This window comes from Buteo buteo, chromosome 9 (genome assembly GCF_964188355.1).
Source record: "Buteo buteo chromosome 9, bButBut1.hap1.1, whole genome shotgun sequence".
In the NCBI taxonomy this organism is placed as follows: domain Eukaryota; kingdom Metazoa; phylum Chordata; class Aves; order Accipitriformes; family Accipitridae; genus Buteo; species Buteo buteo.
Window position 1 is genome coordinate 20,039,700 of NC_134179.1, and position 27,241 is coordinate 20,066,940.

General features: G+C 43.0%; 1 protein-coding gene and 1 long non-coding RNA gene across 10 annotated transcripts in view; both read left to right on the forward strand.

Annotated features, from left to right (window-relative positions):
- The first annotated feature begins 7,229 nt into the window (after positions 1–7,229).
- Positions 7,230–10,928, forward strand: LOC142034948 (uncharacterized). Of its 2 annotated transcripts, XR_012651775.1 has the most exons (6): positions 7,235–7,263; positions 7,354–7,524; positions 7,905–8,100; positions 8,212–8,364; positions 8,492–8,580; positions 10,358–10,928. It is a non-coding gene; the product is annotated as an uncharacterized LOC142034948 (long non-coding RNA). The 2 variants fall into 2 exon arrangements; XR_012651774.1 differs by having other exon boundaries at positions 7,230–7,524.
- An 888-nt stretch (positions 10,929–11,816) lies between these two features.
- The window catches only part of VPS54 (VPS54 subunit of GARP complex), a 54,494-nt gene continuing 39,069 nt past the window's right edge, over positions 11,817–27,241 (forward strand). For 2 of the 8 annotated variants that reach the window (XR_012651645.1, XM_075035572.1), the window contains exons 1-5: positions 11,817–11,952; positions 12,407–12,518; positions 22,456–22,617; positions 23,485–23,726; positions 25,248–25,326. Coding sequence is in view for 6 of the 8 variants with exons in the window: in XM_075035572.1 (XP_074891673.1) it covers positions 22,482–22,617; positions 23,485–23,726; positions 25,248–25,326 (457 nt within the window). In the remaining 2 variants the exon portion in view is untranslated. Of the gene's footprint in view, positions 11,953–12,406; positions 12,519–13,586; positions 13,773–14,672; positions 14,697–14,723; positions 14,810–16,332; positions 16,442–17,931; positions 17,952–22,455; positions 22,618–23,484; positions 23,727–25,247; positions 25,327–25,746; positions 25,765–27,241 lie in introns of those variants that run through there. The other 6 variants (XM_075035574.1, XM_075035575.1, XM_075035576.1 and 3 more) reach the window with 6 other exon arrangements.

The window sequence follows — 27,241 nt, forward strand, 5'->3', positions numbered from 1 at the left end:
TTGCCAGACTGCCGGGGTTCTTGCTTGTTTCCTGAACTATGTCTTCAACTTCGCCACGTCCTCCCTGAGGCCCTCCACTTGCCCAGTGAAGTGGGAAGGTCCCTGCCCATGTCCTGCATGCTGTATGTCCCTCCAAAGACCCTTATGCACCTCCTCCACTGGGGAAAAATATCCTGACAGTTCTTGGTTTCAGTATATTTCTGCCCATTGAAAAGCATTTCAATTTTGGGTGCCTGAGCCCCAAACACTGAGCAATTCAGATCTTCTACAAGGTCCTCCTTTCAGGTTTTAACTGCAAGGTGAGGGGGATGATCCACACCAAAACAACCTTACACAAGCAAATATTGGTGCTGCTGACAGTGTCACTGGTGCACCCAAGAGTGGGTCTGTGCACTCCTGGGATGGGGCTAGAGCAAATTCCACCCTGAAAAACATGATGGAGAGGCTCTCTCCCTACCACAGGCTTCTGTGCTTCTCCTGGAGCAGCCCCAATTCACTGCTCTTTGGGGGACAGGTCCTGCATTAGGATTGGCCATACGCAGACCAGCGGTCTTAAACAGCCAAGCTGCTCCCATCTTCCCTATGAAGCCAACTCATTAATGAACAAAGCTAGAACTCGTCAATTCCCACTCTAACAAAGTAAACTGAAGAGGAAGTTGAGACCAAAGACTTATCTACTGTTGGGGGGGGGGTGTGTGTCTTAAAGAAAAAAACAACTCAAAGCAAAATTTTGTACTCCAAGCAATTCTGCAGAGTTTGGAAATAAAGATGTTACAACTTTCTGCAAAAGGTGCACCTGTTATCAATGACAGCTTCCCCTGCGTGACACTGAATGAACTCGCCCAACAAATGGACCTGGAAGAAAAAAGGGAGGAAAGGTGCCTAACAAGCCTTAAACCTCTGATATTCAATTCATTAAAGTTTAATGATGAGCTATTAATAATGAATGCAGCCAGGAAGATGGGAGAACTGCAGTACAATGGCCTCGAGATTTCTAGTTAGCCAGACTTCTCTACAGAGCTGGGAAAGAAAACAGCAGCTTTCAAAAGGATGAAAAGGCTCCTCTGAGGACAGATGTAAGCAGCAGTCTGCAACAGTCTCTGCAGGCTGGGTAGATTGGTGGAAGAGTATTCTAAGTGTTTCTTTCAGTAAAAGCTAAACTGGGGGTGGGTGGTGCACACATCTTGTAAGGAAAAGATGCTCTTGAATGCCACGACCTTGAGTATAACATAGGGAATTGGGGTCGTTTCCTTGCTGATGGTGATTTCCTGTGTGCAGTTAACTCTTTCTGCCCACGTCTCTCATCCCTTGTGGTGTGCACACAGAAACACAGCCTCCTGCCTCTTCAGCCAGATTTTGAGAGCTGATGTTCCCATGGCAGTGGCTGTCAGGGACATACAGAGCTGGGGACGTGATGAACATTACCCCGTGAGCATAAACAACTCGTTTGCCTGTTCACCTCATAGTAACATTGTCTAGACCGTTTCCTTTGGTGGCTGCATGAGCCAGTGTTATTCAAGTGAAGATGCAGCACACTTGTGACTTCCCTTTCCTAGCTGCCAGGCCAGCTGCCTTATCAAAGAGAGAAATGGAGTTGGTTAGACATGGCTTGTTTTTATAAGCCTGTAGCGGTTGCTTTAGGATCATGTGGGTGTTTAAATAATGCTATATTTGGATGTCCCCCTAGATATTGATAATAGGTTCTCTGGTCCTATGGGACCTCTCCTGTCCCCTAGAGTTTATAAAGTCGTTCACTGACAACCATTTGATTAGTTTCTTGAAGGCTCCAGAGTAAATTTTACTTGGCCCTGCTGACTCTGAATTCGTCTCATGTCTCTTAACTATTGTTTAAGCTGTTCTCTTCCTCATCTGGCCTGTATTTCCTGTCTCTGGTTGTTAGTATGAAACGTGTTAATAAACATCTGGTTGCCATTAACATATTTTGTGAGAACAGAAGCAGGATGAAAAGTAGAAATTCAAGGCAGAACCTACATAGAAGTAAATCTGTGTTATTCTGTGTTTGCATCAGGAGCAAACTCCCGGACGAAGACATCTTTGCACCTTTCTTGTGCTTGTGAAACAGACCACTAGGATTGATTAATACCAGTCAGGCAGGTGTAAAAACACAGTATGGACAAAGTAGTTGCCATGTGGTAATAGAAATTTGTCCACAGGATCCAGAGGGTATTAGAAAGAGCTCGGTGTGCCTGTGGTCATCTCAAAAAACCCTGTCCCAGTAAGCATTCCTGTTCTGGCTCCACTAGCAGGGAATAAAAAGGGACAGGCCAGAAGAGTGCTGATCACTTTTCTCCTTGCTTTTCAGGGCTGGGTGAATTCACAGAGCATATCTGAGGCTCTTTTGAACAGTCACCAGCAGATGAAGTAATTTGAGGCCTCGCCCACACCACAGTTTATTCAGCCAGCTGCTGTAGGTCTTTTAACAGAGGTGCTTTTTAATATGGCACGAACATCTTATTAAGTCAAGCACTGAAAAATGTCACTTTGATTTTGACATACTACCCACAAAGTATGATGTATTTTCTGTTATGTGTTGTTGTCACGGTGAAGAAATTAATTAGCGTGGATTTTTAAGTACTTTGATCTTGAACTCTGATTTAAGTTGGAAAGGAAACATTGTCCTAGATGAATAAAGAGGTGGTGCAACAGCTGATCAGACCTCTGGTGAGGAGCCAAGCCCTGCAAATGCAAGGAGGTGATTTCAGTCTTGTTTCTGTCTCTAGCTTCTCCAATCCAGTTGCTCAGTTCCTATGAAGGCTTCTGCTGGCGGCAAGCAGACACCAGGAGACACGTTCAGACATGTATTGTCTGAAATCCAGGTACTCTTCATTTCTGGAAATCTGGGGAAAGGCTGCCATCTGCTGTAATACAAAGCGGTTGCTGGAAATAAATCTGACCTAAATCAAACCGTAGCAGTCGCGTCAGAGCTGTGATGAGCTTAGGGCAGAAGCAAGGTAAGACAAGTGAAGACGAACTGTGCGCTTAAAAGCATGTTGATGCTTCCCACGCGGATCACTCTCTCAGTAACAGCTGTTACCTATCCCTACAAAATCATGCCCTTAGAGGAAAAGAATCATCCTTGTGGTCCCCACCTGCTTTAATCACTGGGATTTCCACTCAAGGTCAGAGACGGGCAGAGGGGGACTGAGCCACCATTCAGAAAGCTGCTGGCGGGGGACCCTGCTGTGAGGGGTCAGTGTGCTGCTTCCTCAATTTAATCTAGGCACCCATGTACTTCTACAGCCTCTCAGCTGTAGAATTTTAAAATGCACAAAGGTGTGTGTCATACCTAAGATAGCAACGAGTTAGCTTGGCCACTTCTGCGTTACTTGGGATTCCTGTGGTTGTACCCTCCACTGGTGGACCTTGCAACCTAGAGCAGAGCAAAGTCTAAAAGCATCTATAATTCAGGGCCTTTATCTCTGATCTTTAAAATAAAATCTGTACTGAACTCTGTGGTAAAACTAGAATCGAATTCATATCTCTGAAAGTCTCCAAGGTCCCAGCTCTGCTTGCTTGGTACCTTCTTTAGACACCACCAAGTTGGTCTGCTTTTTCTGTACTTTTTTTTCCTCACTCCACATCATCACTTACTCTGAAACCGCACATTTTGACTCACAAGTAATCTCAGGAACAAGAGCTTTTAGTCTGCCTGAGTAAAGACAGACTGAGAGGCCAGAAAGAATTGTTCCAAATAAACAAGTTAGCATGGGAAAAGGTGGGAATAAAGGACAGGAGCTCGTGACACCTTGCTTGTTTTGTAAAAAGACACTTACTGGGTGGCTGTGGGGTGGCAACTCTGGCAGACGCATGTTCCTGGAGTCCTTTAAGAATCAAACACCTCCTCTCATGCATGCTCAGATGAAAAGGATGCACTTAGGAGAGGTAGTATTTAAAACACTTGGGTTGTGTATTTTCTGCCTGCTTATAGGCATGCAACTGTCTCTCTGCCAAACGGTGCCTAATACACTAAAATCCAGTGAAGTCAAGACATTTTGCTCCTTCTGGGATACCAGGATGCTTGGAAACAGTGAGGTCTGGGAATGAAAATAATTGATTTTTGGCTGTGTTTTGTTACAGTGGTCAGGAGGTCTAACATCAAATATTGCTGACTAGATGATCAGCTCAGGGTGGTAGGTACTCAAGCCTAAATGGTGGAAGTGGACACAGAGAGAGAGGCCAATAAAAGAGAGGTAAATATTTGTCAGCAGTACAAAGGTGTGGGTTGTACTGGTGAAAACACCCAGGATGTGATGTAGACAGAAAAAAAGAAATGAGAGAGAGGAACTTCTTTAGGAGTATCTCAAAGAGCAGCAGGATTAGAGAAGGAATCTAGAGGCTGTAAAAGGAGAAGTCTTATATAGACCCAGCAAAACTGGAGGGCTTGATAAGGCCTCTTAATCCCCATGGATGATTTAAGTAAATGCTACAGGTTAATTCCATATGCATCAGACACACCTGATCTTCACACAGTGATTCCTTGTTGGCAAACAGGAGAATCTCCTGTTGAGTTTTTCAGTAACTTCTAATGTTGCCATTTAATTTAAAAGCAAAGCCCTGTCTGAGTCCATGGTTGATGATATTGGAGTTGCTGCTCGGACCAGACTGTTACCCATTACACTTCCCTGAAAGCATCCCACTAGAATCCCTCCTTTTGTAATGTCGGGGTGGCAGTGGCTGAGTTCAAAGGGAGTGCTGCACATAACAAAGCTAGCCTGGAAAGCTGACATAAAAAAAGCCAGAGCCCATGATGACTCAGGTATTAATGTACTCCACTTCATCAGAATAAGCTGCTATCTGATAAAATGTGCTCACTCCAGATACAGAAGCAAGAGCTTTTAATTTTACACAGCCTCTTTACTGGAGACTGACAGTACCAAAAAGAAACTGGGTTAAATGCAGTTAACATCTGCAGCATGTCTAATGTGCTGAGGAATGACTTAGAGCCAGGAGGAGCTCTGCTACCATTGTAGACATGGAGGAATAAATGCCCTATCATTTAGGAGCAATGGGAGAGATTTGCCATCCCTGTTTTATGGGCTGTCCTTATGCTGTGACAGTGTCTCAATGGAGTCGATTAAGAAACTGTCCTAGACAGAGCCATTGATCTCCACTACCCTGATCCAGCCACTTTCCCTTCCTGCAGGTCCCTTCTTCTCACACTTTGTGTGCTCTGACATGCAGTAGTGGCCCGGCTCATTTCAGCTCTGAAGGAAAATGTGGGTATTGTCCTCCAGGGTCAGACTAGCCACCCATCCTGCCCTGTATCTTGCCTCTAGCAAGGATACAGCATGTCAGGTGGTGGCCCGTGAACGCAGAGGTGGGCCAGTCATTTGTCTTCTCCTGAGTCTGATCCTGAGCTCTAATAGTTTGCATTTGGTTGACATGATAAAAATAATCTTCAAAATTGTTGTATATGTTAATTTTGAAAGCCACTAATGTTGCCCTATAAAACTGCCGTTCTGTATCTTTCTAAGCTCCTGTCTTGAAAGGTTTCTTGTGGCATTGAGCACCACGCTCCGCTTACACAAGGCATGAAAATGTTTTCCCCGCTATTGGCATGAAAAATTCAGTCTTAATATCCCTTCACATCACTGAAGACAAGAAGAGCAGAAACTCTCCATCTGCTTTCTCTGCAGAGTTCATTATTTTACATATTTCTTTTGTATCCCTTGCTTCCTTGAAGGAGAGCATTTCCTTGATGTTTGGTTGTTCCTATCATTGTTTAATGCTGCTCTTTTAGAGACAAGATTACCCACTATGCTCAGGGTTCCTGGGGGACCTGCCCCTCTAATTACTTTTAATCATTATTTTCCCTCATATTCCTTACAAATCCCAATACCTTGTTCATTTTTCTCACTTGCAGTACAAGCTGAGCAAAGGTTTTCTGTGAAAGTTTCTGAAAGCTAGCAGTACCAGAGCCCTGCAAACAAGGACTGTCTAAAATACTACAGCATCACAAGAAAGGAGCCCAGATAGCACTAGAGATAACCCTGCTTTTACAATAGTTGGCTACTACTTCTGCCACTGAGCAGTAATATGCATTTCCTTACATTTTATTGTCTCTTGCACTCGTACCTGGGAAAACATCGAGCTACTTTGTTCTTCTTACTGTTTATTTTTGACATCACAAAACCCACTGTTTCCCCTGTTTCTTTTCCAGGAAGACTCCACAGAAGACTCCTGAACCAGAGTGAGCATAGGAAAAAACCCTGTCATATTTTGTTGTTTTTCAAGAAGGCCAATTTAACTCACGTATCTGAAAAAGCAGCTGTAGAAAAATTTTCCTGGCTAAAACTACTAGGATTGGACTTGTTTACCTAGGAGACTCTTTGTAGGATTATGTCCCACATGCACAGGAATAAGGATGTTTGTCGTTTTATATCACCGGGGCACTGTAACGCGCTGGCAGCACTGAGTCACATTCTCCTGCAAAGCCCTTGGCAATCAGTAGGAAGCAGAGATAACTGAAATGCTCCAGTCAGAAGACTTACCATAAAAGCATACTTTACGGACCTAAGTTGTACTCAGAGAGGTGGAGGGACAACACATCAAGTGAACTATGGTTGCTGACTCACAATTTCCTCACCAAACTCTGCTGGTAAAGCAATGGCTGTTCTTATTGGCAGAGAACTGCCAGCATGTTCAGGCTGAGAGAAAGTTCATAAGACCAGCCACGCTGCGTGCCCTGGGGAAGTTTGTCACGGTTTAAACCAGCCTTTCTTCCCAAAGTCACTAAAAATCACCCACTGAGTATCCTACAGTCCCTGGGGGGCAGGAGATATCTCAGGCTGGACTGGCATTGTTACTGCCACCGTGGTGTTTAGCCAAAAGATGACAGTCAGAAAAGCAAGCAGCAGGAGGTAACTGCATGTCTGTCACCCTTTCTTTCTGGTCCACAAATATTGTGCAGCATTAGTTTATTCTTCCCAAGGGGAACAGAGGGCTTTGCTGTTAATACAAAATGCAGCAGAACAGTAACAACATATAACTTGGAGATAACGTCAGCGAAGCATAAGGTAGAAAATCAAACAATTCTGGCAGAAAATCAAACAATTTGTTACTTTCCCTCTGTGAGCAGATAACAAGACTCTCTTCATTGCAACTGGAAAATATTAAAGGTCACGGGAGGGTGCATGGCTAAAAGGTCACTTTGAGGGCATGGTTTTTCCCTGTCTCTCTGCCCCAATTAATCATTGTGGCTTTGAATGTACCTCGCTGGTGGAAGAGAAACACAGATCTGAGGTTTTCAGCCAGATCAGTACTTCCTGGGCAAATAGCTCTACATAAGGGTCACTTCATGCTAAGTGAGTGATGCAAAATTTCTTTTTAAAGCTGCTCTGAGCAATCAACCAAGATGAACCTGGTATGATGTCTCCCCGACTTGGGTGAAGATGCTTCAAGATCGGAGATCTGAACATCACCAGCTGAGCACTGAGGTCATTCCTGCACAGCTGGACTTCACTCTGGCTCAGCTTGTGGACCAAGACCGGACACATTGCAGCGGTGAGTGTATCAACCCATGATTCATCCAAGGGAGGCATAGAAAATGGTATCCATGCTGCAGCACTCAACTTCAGCATCAGACTAACCCATAAGGCTGGAGAGGGGAAACTTGGTTTACCACCAAGGCTGTGGGAAGGGCTTTCCTTTCAAAAACAGCGGCTGTAGTTAATAACCACCCACAGCTGCTCCTCTGCTGGGGATTCCCTTTCTTTTTGCCTTTCCCCTCCTTTCTCATCCACTCCCATCTGTCTCTTTGCCAGTGGGAAGTGGTTATGTAGATATTCCCAGGTCCCTTTCTGGAAAGTCAGACTACCAAAACCAAAAAATGAACACGATTTGGGCAAAACCAAACTTTCCGTCTCACTTGCATGTGCTTGCAGGAGCCATGGGGACACCCCCAGCCAGCTGGCAGCAATAGCATGGCAGTGAGGCAGGAAAGGCATCCTCAACCCACACAGCTGAGGACCTCTGTCTAAGACAACAATAAGTAACACAAAACAGAACTGCAACAGAGGACAGGGCTAACATGGCCTCCATCCCTCCCACAGCCTCTCTGATTTCATTGACTTTATCCACGTGAGTAAATTCTGCAAACTCAGTCTTTCTGCAGTCTGGATCTATATACAGCGATCAGTTTTATGGTATGCTCACAATCTCTCACTTTATCGCAACTGTGTTGTGTTTTAGGGATTAGAAGACAGAAAGACTCCAACTAATGTGATCCCCAAGAAAAAAAATCAAACAACCAAACACCACATTTTCCCCATGAGGAGCATGTCGAATGTGTGCCTGCAGTCTGAACGTGGCTGAGGCTGTTAAGGACAAAGAGACTTCTGCCAGGTAGTGGAAAAGATGCTATGAAAATATTGTGAGTGAGGTTTGCAGGTTGCTGGAGGGAAATTCCCATTGGCTTCCTAACACACATTTAATATTTAACGTGTTTTCTTTACTGCTTTTGCTGTTACAGCTTCCAATAAAGCCTGTTTGAGCTGTGCTGAGCTGATATTAATTCCAGCACCTCAGAAAGCCAAGGATGGTATTTTGAAGCGTGAGAAGGTACATCTTTCTTTTCTAAAGCATGTCTAGGAAAGGTGTAGTGAATGCAAAGAGAGCGCAGCAGCGGTGGTGATGACAACTGACACCAGAGCCAAAAGTTACAAAGTAATAGTAATATTAAACTATTACTTCTTTCTGCTAGTGCCACATTTTCTGCTCTTTAAACTCATCGTATAAACCAGTTACCTCTTGCAAGGTAAGGCAAGAGATCAGATTTGATTAAAATTTTGCATGCAAAGCAGCAAATGGTGCTATTTCCACCTACATCAGTGTCTCCCAGACCGTCACGCACACGTGAGTGGCAATCAGCAGGCTAGGCTGAGTAGCCAGCACTTCGGTCCACACGTCAAGCTGTGCTTTCAATAAGCTTTGCAATGAAAATTTCGGTGCTGTGCGAGTTGTGAGCCACAAAGACATTGTAAAAACTGCCAGGAATAGTCTGATGCAAAAAGCTTGAGATCCACAGCAGCAGTTTTCACTCTCCAGTTGTTGCGGCTTTGGGTATTAACGTGAATCAACAATAGCAACAACAACAAAAACACCCAAATCTCCATCTGAGCATGAAATGACCACTTCCAAACAGGGCTGGAATGTTTTCCTTATTGGAAAACAGCTGGACTCATACTGTAAATAAAAGGGTTGAAGTTGAAGGTGATGCCCATGCCCTCAATAAATTGTCATGTTGCACAACTAGGGCTGCAAGAATGTGCAGGCTGAGGCTCCGATTATGTCAGAGAAGGATCGTGGACTGATCTCCACCGTGTTCACACACTTCCATGTGGACTGTGGATGAGTTTGTTTGACTTTGTAGCATCAGGCCATCCGGGGCCTTGCAGATAGGGAAGTGAGGGGGAAGTAATTGCAAGACAGGCATCTTAATATCCTTATTTGTCCTCCATGGCATCACTCAGTATTTCACAGTCTGAAACCTGGGGACCCATGGGTGCACTTAGATGCGTGGTGGCCTGAGAAAGTGAAAGCAGGAAAACTGCAGCCACAAATTTCCATTGGCCTCTGAGGGTAAACGCTAATGAAATCCTCCCAGCTACCTCTCTCAGGTGTTCCCTTCTGCAGTGTCCTAAGGTCTGCAGGGCTAACAGCTGACTTGAGCTCCCACAGGAAGATAGCTGTGTGCTGGGTGGGAGGTTCCATGTCTGCGTCCAAAAGCCATGACTCAGCCTAGCACTCAAATCCGTGCTAATGCAAGGTGGGAGAGTAGGCCCACTGGAAATGGCAGCCCAGGTGTCTGATACCAGCAGCAATACACAGGTGTGACTACCTGTGTCAGTCTTGCTGCTGGAGGCAAAGCAGTAGTAGTAGAAACACAGCCTTGAAGTGACATAGAGGCATGCAGTTTGCCCTGTGAGCACAATATCCATGCACCTGAAATGACAGCCTCTACTGTGGGATGTACAACGGCTTGCTTGCTGATGGGTCTGTGCTTTAAATGTACTGAATATGGTTATCCTTTGGGATAAACCTTTCACAGCCTGTGGTAGCAATGCTAGTGCATATCTTTAGCCTGATGCAGACTTTTGCCATGTTGCAAACGAAGTCTGGTGGGAGGAATGAAATGGGATACTGCAACCGCAATATGCGGCCTTCACAAGACAGCGTCTGGAACAAAGCAAATAATGTCCTTAATGCAGGGTTGTGTGGGGAACAAAGTGTCTCCACAGTTCTCTTGTATTTTCTTCCTGCTATTTATTTATCTTATGTGTGTATGTATGTATGTCTCTCTTCTGCATCTACAACTCACTCCTTCTCTTGCAAAAAGCCCAGCCTGCTGCACCAGCGACTGGCACGGGGTTCGTTACAGGTGTCAGCAGCTTTCTGTTGCCACTAGTACATTAGTGACATGAGAAAAAATGAAGTCAGGAGCCTGCTACGTGACACAGGAGCATCCCGAACCAAAGAGTGAACACAGGTCATGTCAGACACGTCTCTCAAGGAAGCCATCGAAGAGTTGCTGTGACTCCCAGGCACCTGATCCTGGTGATGGCTGTTTGGGATTTATCGGTCAAGAGGCTGCAAAACAAATTGTACCCAGCAAACATCTGTCAATACTGACTACCGAGGAGCAAAAAACCATCTTCAGCCCAGCTGGGGTGACACCAGTCTGTCTGGTGTCTGCGCAGGGGCGGACGCAGAAATGAGTTAGTGAGCTGCAAGCCAGGGTGTGAGCCCACGGATTTCCACATACGTGCATTTATGCAGCCCATAGCCACGTGCTCACATGCCTCTGCTCGTTAACATGAATGGAATTACTGCTATTAATTAATCAGAGCCTCCCTGTGTTTTAATACCTTTTGTTGACTGCCACAGGACTACAGCCGAGAATTTAAGTGTGTTTAAGGTACGATCGGGCAGGAGGCTGTTATTGCTTAATTGGGGTGTAACACGTCCCTGTATTTCAGCATCTTTTGTGGCCTGATGAAGAATTACAGCCTAAATATAAGTCTGAATAAGAAGTTACCAGCCAGGGGATTGCTGGGTACAATGGCCCATTAAAGTCTCTGAGCATGACCGCGGCCACCTGGCACAATTCCCCCCCCCCCCGCCCCCACCGCTGCACAGTGTGGCGGCCGTGGCCGAAACCTGTGCGGGAGCAGCTGCCGCCATGGAGCGGCCCTCCACGGCGGTAAGGGGACTCTGCTCCCCACACCAGGGGCACTGCTGGGGTGCCTTTGTGGGACCCCTTGCACTCCAGGATGGCGGCCCCTTGGCCACGGGGCACTTGTGGGCCCTCTCAAATGCCAGTGGCTCACCCGCGGGGCGGTTGTGGGGACTCCCAAATGGCGTTGCCTCAGCTGTGGGGTACATGTGGTTCTCTCACACGGCAGTGGCTTGGCTGCGGAGCACTCGCGGGGCTTCTCACACCCCAGGATGGCAGTGCTGTAGCTGTGGGGCACTTGTGGGGGCCCTCAAATGGCAGCACCTTGTCCGTGGGGCCCGCCAAATGGCGGCGCCCCGGCCGTGGGGCACTGCGGAGACCCTCAGCCCCCCAGGACGACGGCGGGTCCAGCAGCGCCCCGGGCGGGACGGCGGCACCCCGGCCCTGCGGCCTCCCCCAGGGCGGGCCCCGCGCCAAGAGCCGGAGCCGCTCCCCAAGTAGACGGAACCGCAACCCCCAGCGCGGCCGGGCAGGCGCAGCCCCTTCCGCCGGCCGCGGCGGCCGCTCCTCCCCCGGGCGGCGGGGAGAGGCGGTGCCTCAGCCCCTCCCGCCGCCGCCGCCGCCGCCACCGCCGCCCGGGCCGCTTCCTGCGCCGCGCCGCCCTGCCCTGCCCTGCCCTGCCCTGCCCTGCGCGGGGGGGAGCGACGTGTCGCCGCGGAGGCGCCGTGCTAGGCCGCGCCGCCCGCCCGGCGCCGCAGGTAGGCAGCGGGGAGCTCCCCGTCCGCCCGCCGGCTAGGCCCGCCGGCGCAGGTGCCTCCCCGCCTCCGCCTGCGGCCGGGGGGCTTTCCCGGAGAGCGGCCGGGAAAGTTGAATTTTCCCGGGTGGCCTTTGTTTTTGCGGCCCGGGCGCTCCGCGGGGCGAGGGCTGGCGGGGGCGGCTTGGCCTGTGTGGGGGAGAGGAGGGCGTGAGGGAAGGGGTGCCGACTTCGAGGCGGGGGGGAGTGCCGCCCGGTTCTCCCCTTTTTCTGCCAATTTACGTTTTGCATTTCCATGGTAACCTCCCGGTGGGAGACGGGCGGTGTCTGAAATCGGTGCCTGTGCCTGGCAGGGAGGCGTTGAGCCTGTGTGGAAGTGTCAGCGTTAAGCCAGGCTTTCCCGGGCCGCCCCGAGCACGGCTGTGGCGGCCCTCGCTCATGTGGGCTCTCTTCCGCAGGTCACCGACACGCCGTCCCCAGGCTCTGAGACCGGGCAGTTTTCTGTACGATGCAACGGGGAGAGATATGACGACGGCCTCCCCGAGATCCTCCCGGCGTGTTCTCGCTAAGGTATGGCCAGCTCCTCCAGCGTGGCTTTCGTAAGCAGTTGGCGCTGGTGCGGGGAAGTAAGGTTTGGAGCAAGTATTTGGGGTTTTTCTCTGCAATGCTGGCACGTGGCTGCCCAGGTTAACAGCGACAGGGATGGACTGGGATGTGGAGCGCTAAAGATTTGTTGGACCCAAAACCCATTTGGGATTGCAATGGTTCCTGGGTTTATAGATGATCCTAAAATTGTGTGCATAGACAAACATCACTTCTTACCTTTCCTTACTGTAATTTTTCAAACACGGTGTGTCCTGTGGAGAGAAATACCCATGTGTGTTTGTAAGATATCGACCTCCTGCACTCTCAACAAAAAATTTACTTTCTCTGACTGTCCAGTTTTAGCGTTAGTATTTCCTTGATTCTTTTTTTCTTCTCTGTAATATTCTCTAAATACTTAGGATTTTTGTTGCAGAACATTGAGCGATCCCAAACATGTAAAGTACCTCTTTTAAAGTACATCAAAATATTTATTTGACTACAGATTTGCATGTGTGGGGTTTTTTGAGAGTTTTAAAGAGCAGGTGGTATATTGACTTTGCTGTCTCACCTGTACCCTATCAGACGGAATCCTGAATGAAAAGAAGTCCTATGGACTTCCACGCAGCTGTGGCCCTGTGCAACCACAGCTGCTTTGCAACCTTTTGAAAAAATGCTCTTACTAAAAAACCTGACTGCAGTGTGTTAATTGTTGTAGTGGCTGTAGTAATTACTACTTTAGCCTGAGAGCCAGTGTGACTCCCAAACTGGGAGACAAAAGCTATAGTTCCCTTGAAATCCTCTGGGCATAGGATGGTGCTTCTGTTGGATAGGAAAACAATGCCTGAAATGAACTAATTGACAGGAGATCTATGGCTGTCTAAGCAAAAGCTGCTGTGCATCCTGTGGGCAGCCTCACCAGTGAGGTCTGAAGGCTGCATGCTGAGAAGCAGCTCTACCTCTCCCATCCCTTTTGTCAGTAATAGGATCTGTCCTGGGTGTCCCTGTGTCTTCAGTACCGTCTTTTGCTGTAGTAGGAGTCTGGTGCATGCGTGGAGGAATTTTGCCTTCCTGTTGACAGCACAAACCTCATGGGAGGAGAAGGGGATGTACATTTCCAAGGTTGAACAGGAATATTGTTCGCCTGAGAAGTATCAGGAGCCACTAGAGAGAGTGAAGAAAGCAGACCGCAGACTTGCTCTTTGGCAGTTTGAGTGGGAAGAAGTTGGGAAATGGAATCATGTAGGTATCGTTTCTTCTTTTGGGACAGCAACTCTGTGTAGAAGCCACTTCCGCTTTCTTTCTTCATACTTTTGGGGAAATTAGTTGCTGCGAGTTTCTCAAGAAGAGTGAAGGGCCATGAACATCTTATCATCATCGTTCCATTTGGGAGGCTCAGTTTTCTTTTGGTTTCTGTTACTTTTTTTGTTGTTCTTTATTTTATTTTTACATTTTATTTTGTTTTTTCCTTGTCTTATTTTATTAATGTAGCTTAAAGAGGGAAAGGGTAAGCATGAATGGATGTTCTACATGTATATTTCTGGGGCCTCATATGATTAAGTCCAAAGAAATATTTACCAGCACATCTAAGATTTGTCTTCCCCATATTTTTAACTTTTTGCACCTACTTCACCTAGGTGGTAGGTTTTAAAAAAAAGATCCGAGTATTCTTTTCAAAAGGTAAAAAATCCTTAATGTATTTCTCTGCTAGTCAAAAATGGCAGATCCATTTACTGATCAGATGTTCCAAAATACTCATCTTCAGATGGAGAAGCAGCTACGATATTTCACCTATTAATCTGGTTCGTAAAGCAAAAAAAGGAGCCACTTTAGATGTTTGTGTATTTGTGTTTGAGATGGGTTATTAGTGTTGGAGTAGCATATCTGGTGCTTTGCGATATGGCAGAGAGTTCCCATCAGTTTTACACAGTTACTGTAAGCAGCGGTGTAAGACCTTCCTTTTATTTTTTGGCATTCTAAGTGTAACATAGCCATACTGTTTTTTATGTTTATAGAAGTATTTATTCTTCTTATAAATGGAAGCTATTTGAGGGATTAAAAGTAAGTGACGTGAATAGAGGTGATCTGTTTCATTTGATCTTCTGTTGGGCAGGTCACCACAAGAACTGTCAACAAACACGGGTGGCACTCTCGTTGCTCACCAAGGTAAAGTTTGGATTATCTTGTTTGCAGAGTACTTGCCCTACAGAGTGACATACTGCCTCCTGCTAGTGGACTGGCATCCTATGTCAAGACCACTTGATAAGACTTGTTATGAGGTATGCTGTGCCTGCTTTTCGATAATGCCTGGTTTCAGCTTTTTGCATAATGTCAAAACTTAAATATTTTTATTTGGCTCTTTCGTAGTTACTTGCAGTTGTTTGGGGCTTTGGTAAGGCTTTTGAAAGACATGATTCTCATGAAAAATCACATTTTTAGAAAATTAGTTTCAGATTAACAAATTGAGCCTAACCCTGCTGACGACAGCAAGTGGAGAGGCTGCACATGGAAACTTGCTCTTGACTCAAATTGCCATGAGTTTCTGTCAAACTCCTTTCATGAAGTTAGGACCTTAGCGTTACAATTTTTGCTCTGGCTGCACAGTTCTTCTGCCTTTCCTCAAAATGTCACTGCTCTGCGGTCTCTGCCTTTGACAGACTTCTAGCTGGAATGCCTGCCGGGGCTCCTTGATCTTTGCTCAGCTGCATGTACCTCTGTGGGGCTATATGAGATGCTCATATTTCACAATTTTCCAAGGGAATAATGCACACTGTAATGCTGATGCCTGAGGGGGGGAAAAAAAAAAAAAAAAAAAAAGAGTGCAAAAAGGTTTCACTCTTATCCTGTGTGATAGTGTGGGCAACTAACCACAAGGCCTTTTCTTCTCTGATGTACATTTTTACTGCTTTGTTAGTTGTTTCTGAATGATTTTACCACCCCTGGCATGGAAGAACTTGATGCATAATGACCTACATAGCTGTAGGAAGGTCTGTTCCTCCAGCACAGAAGCTGCCTTCTCATTTCAAATTTGTGTTCAGCATTGGGAAGTCAGGTTTCCAGATGAGAGGAAGTGCATTTGGTACATTGAGTATATCACAGATGTTTCATTTAATTGTTTTATTCAGTATCTGAATAAAAGTGAAATATTACTTTTAAGATAGTTTGTCTATAGAGAGATAAATTCCTTTCCAATTTTTGACAAAATGTTTATACTTGTGTAGTATTCTAAACAACTTGTGCATACATGCATTCAAGTAACATATTATTAAGTGATGGGGGCTTTTGGGGGTAATTTTTTCAGAGGATCTTATTCTTGTATTTAAAGAACTGAAGCTCAAGTAAAGCTTTTTTGCCTTTTTTTTTTTAATCTACTGTTAAGGTGACTTCAGCTGGAGAGGGCAAAAACTGGTACAAAATGTAATAATATGAAAGTCAAATGCTGTTTTACCCTGGCCTTGTGGTCTACCCACAGTGCTTTGCAGTGGGGATGCAGCTGTCCTGTTCTTTCTTTGTAGTCAGATTACTTTTTTTCTTGCCTGTTTCCCCATTTGAGGAGAGCATTTTGAGATGGCGTTATGAAAGAGACGATTTAAGGGGAGGGTGGTGGCATTACTTCTTAAGCTATTCAAGTGCTCTTGCTTTTCCACAGTCCCCATGATGCAGTTTGCTAAGAAAGTAGTGCAATCTGGCTCAACTCAGCACTGTCCAAGGAATTACAGAATATGCTGGATCATTAACAGTATGTGTGGCTAAGCAGGGCTGATGAGAAATGCAGATAACTCATACATAGCTTCCTTGTCAGGTTGCTTTCATCCCAGAAATGCTAATCTGGATGGTCATCACTCATGCTAGCTCTGCAGAGAAGGTACACCCTCCAGGTGGGAACATGACATTTGGGATTCTATTAAAAGGTGTGGAATGCACTAAAAAACATGTGTGTTTATGAATACAAATGTATGTATATTTATTAGGCTGTCAGGCTGGGCTGACACAGGCTCCTCTCCAAGTTGTGTAAAGAGATCTGATGTTGGAGTGTGCACCGAATGTAGATGGCTTGCCATGGGGACAAGTCACAGCTCTCCTGACTCTAGCCTCCTTGTCCCCCTGACAATCATCTTCTTCCTACTCTAAAATCCCAGGGTGGAAATAGGTGTTCAGAAAGAGCTTGGGTTAGCAGAACAGCTTCTGCATTCTTAACCTCATTCTCTGAAACTGCTTAAACATTTCTGCTGAAAGCTAACCTTCTTGGCTCCCCTGCTGAAAGAGGGATGTCTGTCTTGGGGCACAGGGACAAGCATGGAAATTTGAGCCTGAGGAATTAGCTGGTTGAAAGAAATTGAAAGCTTGCGTTAGTCCAGGCTGGTTCACATTGTCTTACAAAGGTGGTGTGTACTTTGCTCATACCATGGTTTCCTTGTTGCAGGGTTAAATCCTGCTGATTTATCAAAAAGAGCAGTATAATAATAGAGTGAGAAAGCTAACAGAGTAAATATATTAGACCAATAACAGGCATGTTGTTAGCTCTTGAGGTCCTGGCAGGAATCCCTTGTGCATTTTTCTCTTGTAGTTATGTTTTGGGTATCCATTTTCTTTAATAAGTATCTTTGGTATTTATCACTTGTTCTAGAAATGGTGAAATATTTTGATTTGGCGTGACTTGTGGGTGGCTTCTGATGGTTTTCTATTCCAAAGGGTATTGGGTAACCAGAACAGTACTTTCAAATGCTTTGATTTCACTCTGTTGTTTCCAGACAAAGCCATGAAAAGCAGCAGGGACTTTAGCATGCCATTCATGTTCACAGAGAAACTTAGCTTTGCCTTACCTTTGGGATGTGGAGTGTACTTCTTGATAATTACCTAGTGGTGTCTGAGTGTGGGCCATCGTGGACAGTGTGGAATACTTAAAGGAGAACTTGCTCGGTGTTGTGTGGTCAGTGGAAGTCCTGGGCACTTAGTGTCTCTTCTCAGATGTCACTATTTTTGAAGCCAAAATAGAGTTTGGAGAGCAGATTCTATGAATTGTATGAATAAGGGCTGGAGCTAATAAGGTCCATGTTCCTGGGTGCCCCTTGTAGTACCAGGTAACTTACCAAAACTACCAATTTAACTCGAAGGTAATTACTAGTATGTTGTAGATTTATTTTCATTTGAGAGGGAGAGCACAGAGACAGGAGAAATATGTGTCTCTAGTGTATAAATTGAGACTTACTTCAGGATTGTGCTGGCTTCATAAATTCTAATTTGTATTGTTAATAGAAATTACAGCTTTACAAACCAAAGTGTGCGCACATGAAAATCCCCAGTAAAAATGCTTAACTCATGTAAATCTGTTACCTTAAGTAGGAAATAGAAAACTGGTTGATAATGCTAATGGAAAACTGCCCGAAAATGAGGAAATACGAAGTTAAGATCCACAAATAGGTGAGGTTTAGTTTGCACCTTCTCTAACATTGTGTTTATATAGAGATAATACTGGATGTAGTGAAGACTTATGATCTGAAAAACAAAGTATGCGGCTAACGCTCAGAACATGGAAAGGCAGTTTCTGATGAACTTCATGCAAGTCTTAATACTTACAAAAACAAGCACATGCTCAAGAGTTATAACCGTTCTGTGCAATTACTTCTGAGTAATGAGCTTTGTTGTGTTACTCTTCTAACTGCTAAAACCTTGTTTATGAAACTCAAGAGTCATAGCATAGTCATCACAGGAACAACTTCTTAAAATTCATGTGATTAATATGTTACTAACTGTGCAGATCTTCTACTTTGCTGACTGCACAGTATCCAAGCATGTGGTTATTACATTTGTCATCATGGTCATTTGATTCCATGCTGTACCTTGTACAACTGTGCTGAACAAGATTTTTTTTTAAAGATGAGGCTGTAAGATTGTTGAATATGAAATACTAATCTTCATGTGTTCAGACCGTAAGAATACCATAAATTCAAATAATTGAAGCTATTTTCATTGTTGTGATGGTTGATTTTAAAAAAAAATTTTACTGTTTAGCTTCAGTAATATTAAGTTATTACGGTGACAGTGTAATGTCATTTTTTTTAAACTAAGGAAATTGGTGTGTGCAAAATAGATTTAATATATTGAAGGCATGTTGCAAATATAGCTGTAATCTTGTAAGTATTTCTGTCATTACTCTTGTATCTAACCCCTAAAGTTTTTTTTCATTGCATTAATTTAATACATGTTGCTAGACAAAATGTGAATAAATTATGGTGATTACTGGAGAGAACAGAGTTAATCTAACCCGGTTTTAATTGTATATCATTTAAATATTGATGTCATTAAGTTACATAGTTGCATATTCTTTTTGCTGCATATATGCTTTTCTAAGTAGGAGGCTCAGGGGACTCACTGTTTCATAATTCATTGTGCAGGGCTTGTGCATTTAACTACATTAAATGCAAGTGAAATGCAGGTAAAAGTTGAATGAGTTAAAATATTTTGTAGCCATTTTGTTCTCTGTTAACACTGAGTTTCATTTTTTTGCTATGTTTAAATGAGCAAATTTATACATTGTTGCATATTTAAAAATGCTGACTCAGAAGACTAGTGTTAGATTAATTTGTCTATAAAATATTTAGTAGTGTAGCATGAGGAATGGCTGTTCTATTGGTGAACAAATGAAACCATTTTTCAGTTGTGTGCAGGGTTAGTGTACACAGAAGGGCTCAGGTGTAGGGCAGGATTTTTGTCTTCATATAGACTTGTCACATATTCCTTTGTAATTCGAATTTAATTCAGGTAATTCTGTCCAGTCTTCTTTCTCTTTCTGAAGCTATCCTTACTTGACTAATTTAAGGACTGCAGTTTGAGGAATGCCTCGTTTTGGGCAGTACAGATGGGTTTATTCCTGTGCAAATGTGGCTGTTCATTGAGGTTAATAATCCATAAGGTCCTGACTTACAAGGCTACTAGAATAGCAGTTAACTATGAATAATTTAGTACAGCATCATATTGCATGCCACTTAAGAAGGCCTTTGCCTGAGAATCCTTATATCTTGTTGAAAAACACTCAATAGTATGAAGGTTACTGCTTGCAGTGATATTTTATTGTACTCTTTTCATTCTATTTTAAGATTTGTCAGTGTACAAAGGCAAAGTGAATATTTTGTGGTGATAAGTAATAAAAATACCTGTGCAAGTGTAGGTATAGTTTGGTTTTGAAAAGCTGAGGTATTGAGCTAGACTTTAGTGTTAAATTGTCTTTTAAATTTATTTTAAATCTTGGACTGGCATAATGCAGTTAGCATTTTCTTCACTGAGATTTATGTAGAGACAATTCACATCTTAGAATATACTTTTAGGCAATACTTGATTATGGGGAAAGGAAAGAGATATATTGTACTCGTGCTAGCACGAGTACAAGATTTCAGTGCTTTCTATGAATTGCCTTAGTTGCTCATACATCTGGCTAGAGCAGACTGTGTCTCATATTACAGAGACTTTTTCACGAGAAAAACTGCAAATACAGAACTTTGAAGCAGTTCCAAGTGCAGATAAATTTACTGTATGCCTTTAGGAGACTTGATCATTATAACTTAGCACTGGATATGTTTTTTAAGAATGCTAAAATGATAGTGTTTTGTCATTATCATAAATTAAATTTTTCACAAAAACACGCCAAAACATTAGGGAAGAGTTTTATGAAGAAAGAAGTTGCTTTGGAAGTGTCAAGGGAAGAACGTAAGAATATGAACATGCAACAGAAGTAGTAGAGAAAAAGTTTTCTTTGGGGCTTTTTGGGGAGACAAACTGATGCTTTACAGTATTTAAGGAAGGTCTGTCAGATGTCTGGAAAGGTTTTTTCCCCTTTCTGACTACTTCCAGATTTCCATTAGCGCTCCCATTCTCTACCCCTACTGTTAAGGTTTTTTCTAGTGTAAGAAAGAAAGGAACCCCCTCCAGAGAAAACCTGGGAGACTGATGTTCAGTCCTTGTGCAACATCTTTAGCAAGGGTTCTGCCAGTCTGTTTTTACCTCTTTTAAAAGTCACTTTTAAAAATACAGTGGAAGCACATTATCCTCCTTGTCTTGCTGCATTGTTGGATAGAAAGGGAGAGAGGTAAGTGAACATCAGCAATGGTACCCAGTGGGCAGAGTTTGGGCCAGAATACATGTTTGTTAGTCATTGTGGGCCTGTTCATTGGGGTGTTCTGTTATAGCTGTACATATCTTAACTCATCTTTAGAATTGTTTTGTAGGATACTTCCAACCTCATTTAGAAAGTAGAACTTTTTTTTTCTTTTCCAAATGAGATGTGCTGTAATACATGTGATGCTGTTAGAAGTTGACGTGGTGATGTACAGTTATCCCTTGGTGCCTGCTTCAGCAATTGAAGATAAAATAGGCCTTTTATCTTTTTGTGCTCCTTCACAGCATAGTAATTTAGGTGTCCCTTAAGGGTTGGTAGTTAAACGCTAAGATCTTGCTAGATGTGTTTATTTCTCCATAAAGGCAAGGATTCAGATCAGTCCCTTTGAACGGGCACTCTTTGAGCTGTACCTTATGGGGGTGTTTTAATAAACTCTCAAACCTCTAATAGTTCTGCAGTTTACTACTGACTCAACTGATACTTTGATGGAAATGCAGCTTTGTTTACAGATGGAAAGAACTCATTATGTTTTTCAGCCCTGGCATAAAATTTTTAAGGCTGTTTATTTTCAAATTGGGAGCTTAAAATTCAACTGAAAATTAGTAGGACTTTCCTTACTTCCGAGCTTTTTGATCTACATTTTAATTGTCTTCTTTCTGCAAATATTCTTTACGCTGAAATAAGCTGTAGCTTACTTTAGTAGGCAGCCATGAAAAGTTGAATTGTCAATTTTCCTGATTCAAGTGATCAAATGTTCTATGCATAGTATGTGTTCATGCTTTTCTGGTATGCTCATGCTCTTCAGATTCTGATTTGTCTGAAATCCAATTATTTCAATTACTATAAATCATTAATGATATATTGTATCTGTGGGTAGCTGTTGCTGGGCTTGTCTGAATCATGAAGGTAGGTTGCAGACCTCCTCCTCTGGAAAGGAGCGCAACAAAGTGAGGGGACAGAATATCCCACCTGCACCCATTATCTTTTTCACTGCAGTGTGTAACGCACCGTGTGTAAACCTTGCGGAGCGTGGCGTGCCTTTGCAGACATCTCACAGGATGCTCTGCCCATGTCTTGAGTAGAGCAGTTGCAGGAAGCCTCTTGCAGGTGGGCACGGGCAGCTTGTGTGAGCTCCCTCTGCTGTGGTTATGCACCAGTCTTCAGGCTTTCAATCCTGGCCTAAGGCCATCATGCAGATGGGGTAGTTTTTCTGAGTGGTCTTACTGCTACTAGTTGCTGCTTTATGAAGCAGTTCTTTGAAGACTGAGATCATTTGTCTCTCTTTCCTTGCCCTGCCTGGGCTGTCATGGTTGTTGTGGAGTGGCAGCCCCCAGGACAGTAGAAGCACTGTGGGGGCGAGATGCAAAAGGTGATCTGCTCCCTGCAGTCACCAAAGATAGTAGGTAGGAGGGCAGAGGAGGTGGAAGCCTCAGTGTTGGCCTACCAAAGTTTCCTGATGCCTGTGAGGAAGTTCTGCTGTGAATGTATGCACTATGGCTGCGATAGTTATGCAATAGAAGGGAAGAAGTGCCTGAAAGACTTCTCTTTTTTTAAACATATGATTTTATTGGTGCTGTGTGCAAGGACAAGCTATCCTCCAAGCTTAGAGGTGTAGGAGGAAACAGACTATGAAGTTACATTCTGCCTTTTTTTGTGTGTCTTTAAAATAAACTTTCCCCTGTTGCTGTTGAAATGTGTCAGTTAAAATGTTGCAGTTAAAAAAAATACTATGTAGCTGATGGAGTGTCATTGTTTTGATACACTGTAACCAGAACTTTATTGAAACGTTGATATTTATTGTTTCTTACTTAGCTTTCATCAAGTGGTGATTTTATGCAATGGCATCAAGCCACAGTTCTTCACCAGTGCCTCAGTCAAACAGCAGTGATGCTTTCTTTAAAAAGGAAATGGACACCACGAAACACTTTCGACCTGTGCAGTCACTGCCTGATGTGTGTCCCAAGGAACCTACAGGTAATGTTGGTGTTCCAGGAGAGTGAAAATGCAGTTAGATTTGCCAATCCATTAACAATTGTTCAGTCAAATTTTCTCGTATACTAGATGTAGTGTACTAAGCTGTAGTCTTATTTCAAAGTATGCTGTAATTCTGTTTTATACCACCCAGTGTCCCTTTGGAGCAGTGGGAAAGCTCTCCTATTTGCAGCTTGTTTTTAGATGTCCGCATTATAGGTGGGATCTTGCTTGTGTGATTCCACATTATAGCTAGGATCCATACCACATGCAAGAAGAGGGTATATTCTGTCAGAGCCTGTAACAGACCTGTCCAGCGTGCTTGGAGTCTAGCTGCATTACTTCTGTGAAACACCCCAGCCCTCTTGCAGTAGGAAGTAAGAGACCAAGACCTGTCTCTAGCACTGTCATAAGTCTCTAATGTTATCGTAAACCCAGGTTTTGGTCACAGTTATAGCTGCTATGGTATACTGAAGCTTAGTTTATAAAAAGGAGGAGGTGGGGTGGGATCTTAAGAGTTACAAAATATAATGCTAATGAATTTCAACTGTCATTCCAATTGAGTTCAGATTATTAAAAATATGTTTGCGGTTGGAATTTTTTTTCTCTTCAGTAGAAGCTAATGTTGTTGAGCTAAATATATTTAATGAGTGTGAATACACCGCTGTGTTCACAACTCATGTTGGTTACTCTGATAAAAGAAATGCAAGTTAAAATGTTGCAGAAGGAGAATATAATGTGTCTTTTGCATAGATAATTATGATCCACTATGTAACTGTGAAAACAGGGTTTGCTTAAGAACCACATTTTGGGAAAAATACAACTTGCAGTTTCTCCCCTTAACAAACTGTCTTGTCTTTTGTGCTGCAGGCGATCCTAATAATTTATGTGACAGCCCATCTCTAGTTGTGGATCAGCACAGATGGACTATTTATCATTCCAAAGTCAATCTCCCAGCAGCATTAAATGATCCTAGGTTAGCAAAAAGGGAATCTGATTTCTTTACAAAAACATGGGGAGTGGACTTTGTGGACACTGAAGTCACGCCTTCATTCTACCTCCCACAGATCACCAAGGAACATTTTGCATTATACCAACAGGAAATCACTCCGGTAAGAACCCAAAATATGATGCACATAGTACTACATGCCAGAAAGAGATTTGTGTTCCTTCTTCTAATTAGAGATTGTCGCTGCTAGTAGTCCATCATACAGTTAGCTGATAATCAATTTGCTCTTCACTGCTTGTTGGATCTTCATTAGGTATTTCTTGTTTTATAATCTCAGTATTCATAGTGTGGAAAATGCTGTCTAAATTCTCACTAGGCAATTTTATATTTTTTTTTATTTGTATTTCTGAATATTGAGCTCTGTACCAGGGCTTACAGTTCATATTTATTCTTTCTGATTATTAATCCTTTTTGTGTAAGGACTGTTTAATGATTGGGCTCTACAGTGCAATATAACATTTTCAGGCCTTTGGATCAAATATCAAACATGACTATGTGCTGCAAGGATTGGAGATATTTTTTTAAGAGTCTCTAATTTAAACATTTATACATGAAGTTCTTAAACTATAAATAGGCCTATTATCTCAATGATTTCTTTTGTAACAGGAAGGTTTAAGCTACATCTAAGGACACCAGGACCAGTAGGAGACTTCTACAAACTCTTAAAATACAGGTGTCAGTAAGTATGTATGTAGCTTTTTTTTTTGGTTGGTTTTTGGTTTTTTTTGTTTTGTTTTGTTTTTTAACTGAAAGATCATGTAGAAGTCTCCCACTGTTTTCTGCTTCCTTGGTTTGTAACTTTCTTATTTTTTTGCTGGTACAGAATTGGCTGCAGGAAGTGTTACTTGTGTAAATCATAGTTAAAGTATGTAAAAGTGAATTGTCTGTAACTGAACTATTACCATTAGTTCACACATTAAACATTTAAAATGTTTAAGAGCTTATCCGTTAAAATTAGTATGTAATGCAGTGACTGCTAAATGAAAGAAGATTTTGGGAAGAGGGAACTGACCCATGATGTAGCTACTAGCAGAGATCTAGCTACCATCTGTGTTGTTTAGAAACGTAATTTCTCACCACTATGGTCTCTGGTGTTGTTTACACCTGTAGATAAAATTTGAAGCTCAGCATGACAAAACAAGGTATGTGATTTCAGCAAGGTACTCGTTAGTAAGATGTGGAAGCAATTTCTAGTTTGATTTGATTTAATTTAGTGATGAAAAAGCATTCATTGCATGTTAGTATAATTTCTGGATTAGACAGCAAACAAATGTTTGGATATGTAATTAGAATTTATCTATTGTTATATCTCATTATGTAGAGAAGTTGTTATACCTCTTTAATAACTTTTGTCTTCATTTTCTCTTGAGATGTAAAGATACAGCAAAAAAATAGCATATCGACTACAGGTTGAAATTTTTGGTACCTTTCACCTGGACAAACATCATCTGAGCTTTTAAGAGGAAAAAAAATCTACTGTGTGCTATTGTGAACTTGTCAGAATTATTTAGTATAATGCAGTTATGTTTCACTGAAAATGTTCTGAATATTCTGTTTCAAAGAAAAAAAATTCTTTTTTTTTTAAGCCTCAGAATAATTCTTTAATATATTTTCTCTTTTACAGAGAGAGAAGGTTCATGAAAGATGCAAGAATATTTGTACTCCTAAAGATACCTTCGACAGGACTCTATTACACACCCATGGTACAGTCAAAGCCTTCCTTTAGTCGTTAAAAAGTAATTTCTTTTTGTATCAGTATATTCTAGCATTCAATAGTGAATGCTATAACATACTGATCATCTCCTTTACTTGCTTGAGGCTTCATGTGCAATGATAGCTACTGATGTTTTCTTTGTAACAATAATTGAAAACCCAGACATGGTTGACTAGAAGTATTCATGACCACTGCTGATATTTTATAGGCCAAAATGCTTGTGATACCTGCTCTTAAACTTTTCCTTGGCGTGTTTGCATTCATGGCAGGTCATTATGTCCCTGGCAGTGTTTTCTTTAACTTCCTTTTATTTAAGATCTATTGAAACTGTCGCATCAAATTTCTAGCAGCTGTTGACTTCGCAGTGAAGAATGGCAGCACTTTTTCATTCCTGTCGCTCTGCCGTGAGGATCATGGAATGGCTGAGGTGGGAAGTGACATCTCAAGATGGTCTAGTCCAAACCACCTGCTCAAGCAGGGTCAGCTATGGGAGGACAGCGTCCGGTTGGATTTTGAATTTATGCACGGATGGAGATTACACAACCTCTCTAGGCAACGTGTTTCAGTGTTTGACCACCCTCAGAGTAAAAGTGTTTTCTTATGTTCAGATGGAATTCTTCATGTGTTGCTTTCTGCCCATTGTCTCTTGTTCTGTTACTGGGCACCTCTGAGAAGAGCCTGCTCTGTCTTCTTTATACCTTCTCATCAGATATTTTAAAACATTGATAAATCCCCCTGAGCTTTTCCAGGCTAAACAGTCTCAGCTCTCTCAGCCTCTCCTCCTATGAAAAATGCCCTGGTCTCTTAATCATCTTTGTGGCCCTTCACTGGACTCACTCCCGTATGTCTAGGTCTGTCTTGTACTGGGAAGCTCAGAACGGGACACACTGCTCCGGATGTCTCACCAGTGCTGAGTGGAGAGGGAGGATCACCTTCCCTGAACCTGCTGGCAGTGCTCTGCTTAATGCAACCTGGGATGCTTTGCCGCAGGAGTGCACTGCTGGCTCATGGTCTGTTATCTGCCAGGACCCCAGGTCCTTCTCTACAGGGGTGCTTTCTAGCCGCTATACCCCTAGCACATAATGGTGCCTGTTATTCCTGTCCAGGGGCAGGACTTTGCCTTTTCCTGTGTTGAACTTTGTGAAGTTCTGCTCTGGCCAGTTCTCTGCTTAATATTTCTCTGATTACTGTTAGCAAAGACTACCTGACAAACTTTTGGTGTCCGCACCTGTAGCAAGGCTGAATTTCAAGATTTTATGGAAATGGTTCAGCTAACATAAAACTGGACAAAGGAAGGTGCGAGGCAAAATGAAAAAGACAAGCGAAAGGAAAAGAAACGCTCATAACCTGGAAGCAGCTTTTAATATTTAATTTATTTTAATATATTTTCTCAAAAACGTTAGCATAAAAGGGTTCATTTGCCAATCACTGTTTGATCAAGCTTGTCTGTATCAATGTCTACAGTTAATGCAGCAAGAAACATTCAGTAGTTTCCTCCTTTTGATTAAGTTCTTTCAAGCAGCTTTCTTCCTCCTTTTCCACACAAAAGGAAGCCCTTCTGTAGGGTTTCTCTGTGATTGGTGTTATTTTGGAATAGCCGTTCCTGAATGAGTCTGTCTGTGGCACATACTGCAAAATAAAAGTTCCTTCTTCAGGCTTAGCTTAATGCATTTTGAAAGTGTCTTTTGTTTTTAAAAAGAGAAAATTACTGTCACCAAAGTAACTGGGAGCTTCTTGGGTAGATGGACAGCTCCTGGTAGAAGCACCATTTGGTAAACTGAAAGTATTTTCTATAATTTCTTTTGTTAGCGTTGCCTGTCTTCATCTAACTCCAGCCCACAAGACTTGGCCTTTCACTTCCATAAGAGTTGGTCTTTCCAAAGATTGAGAACAGCAGGGTGATT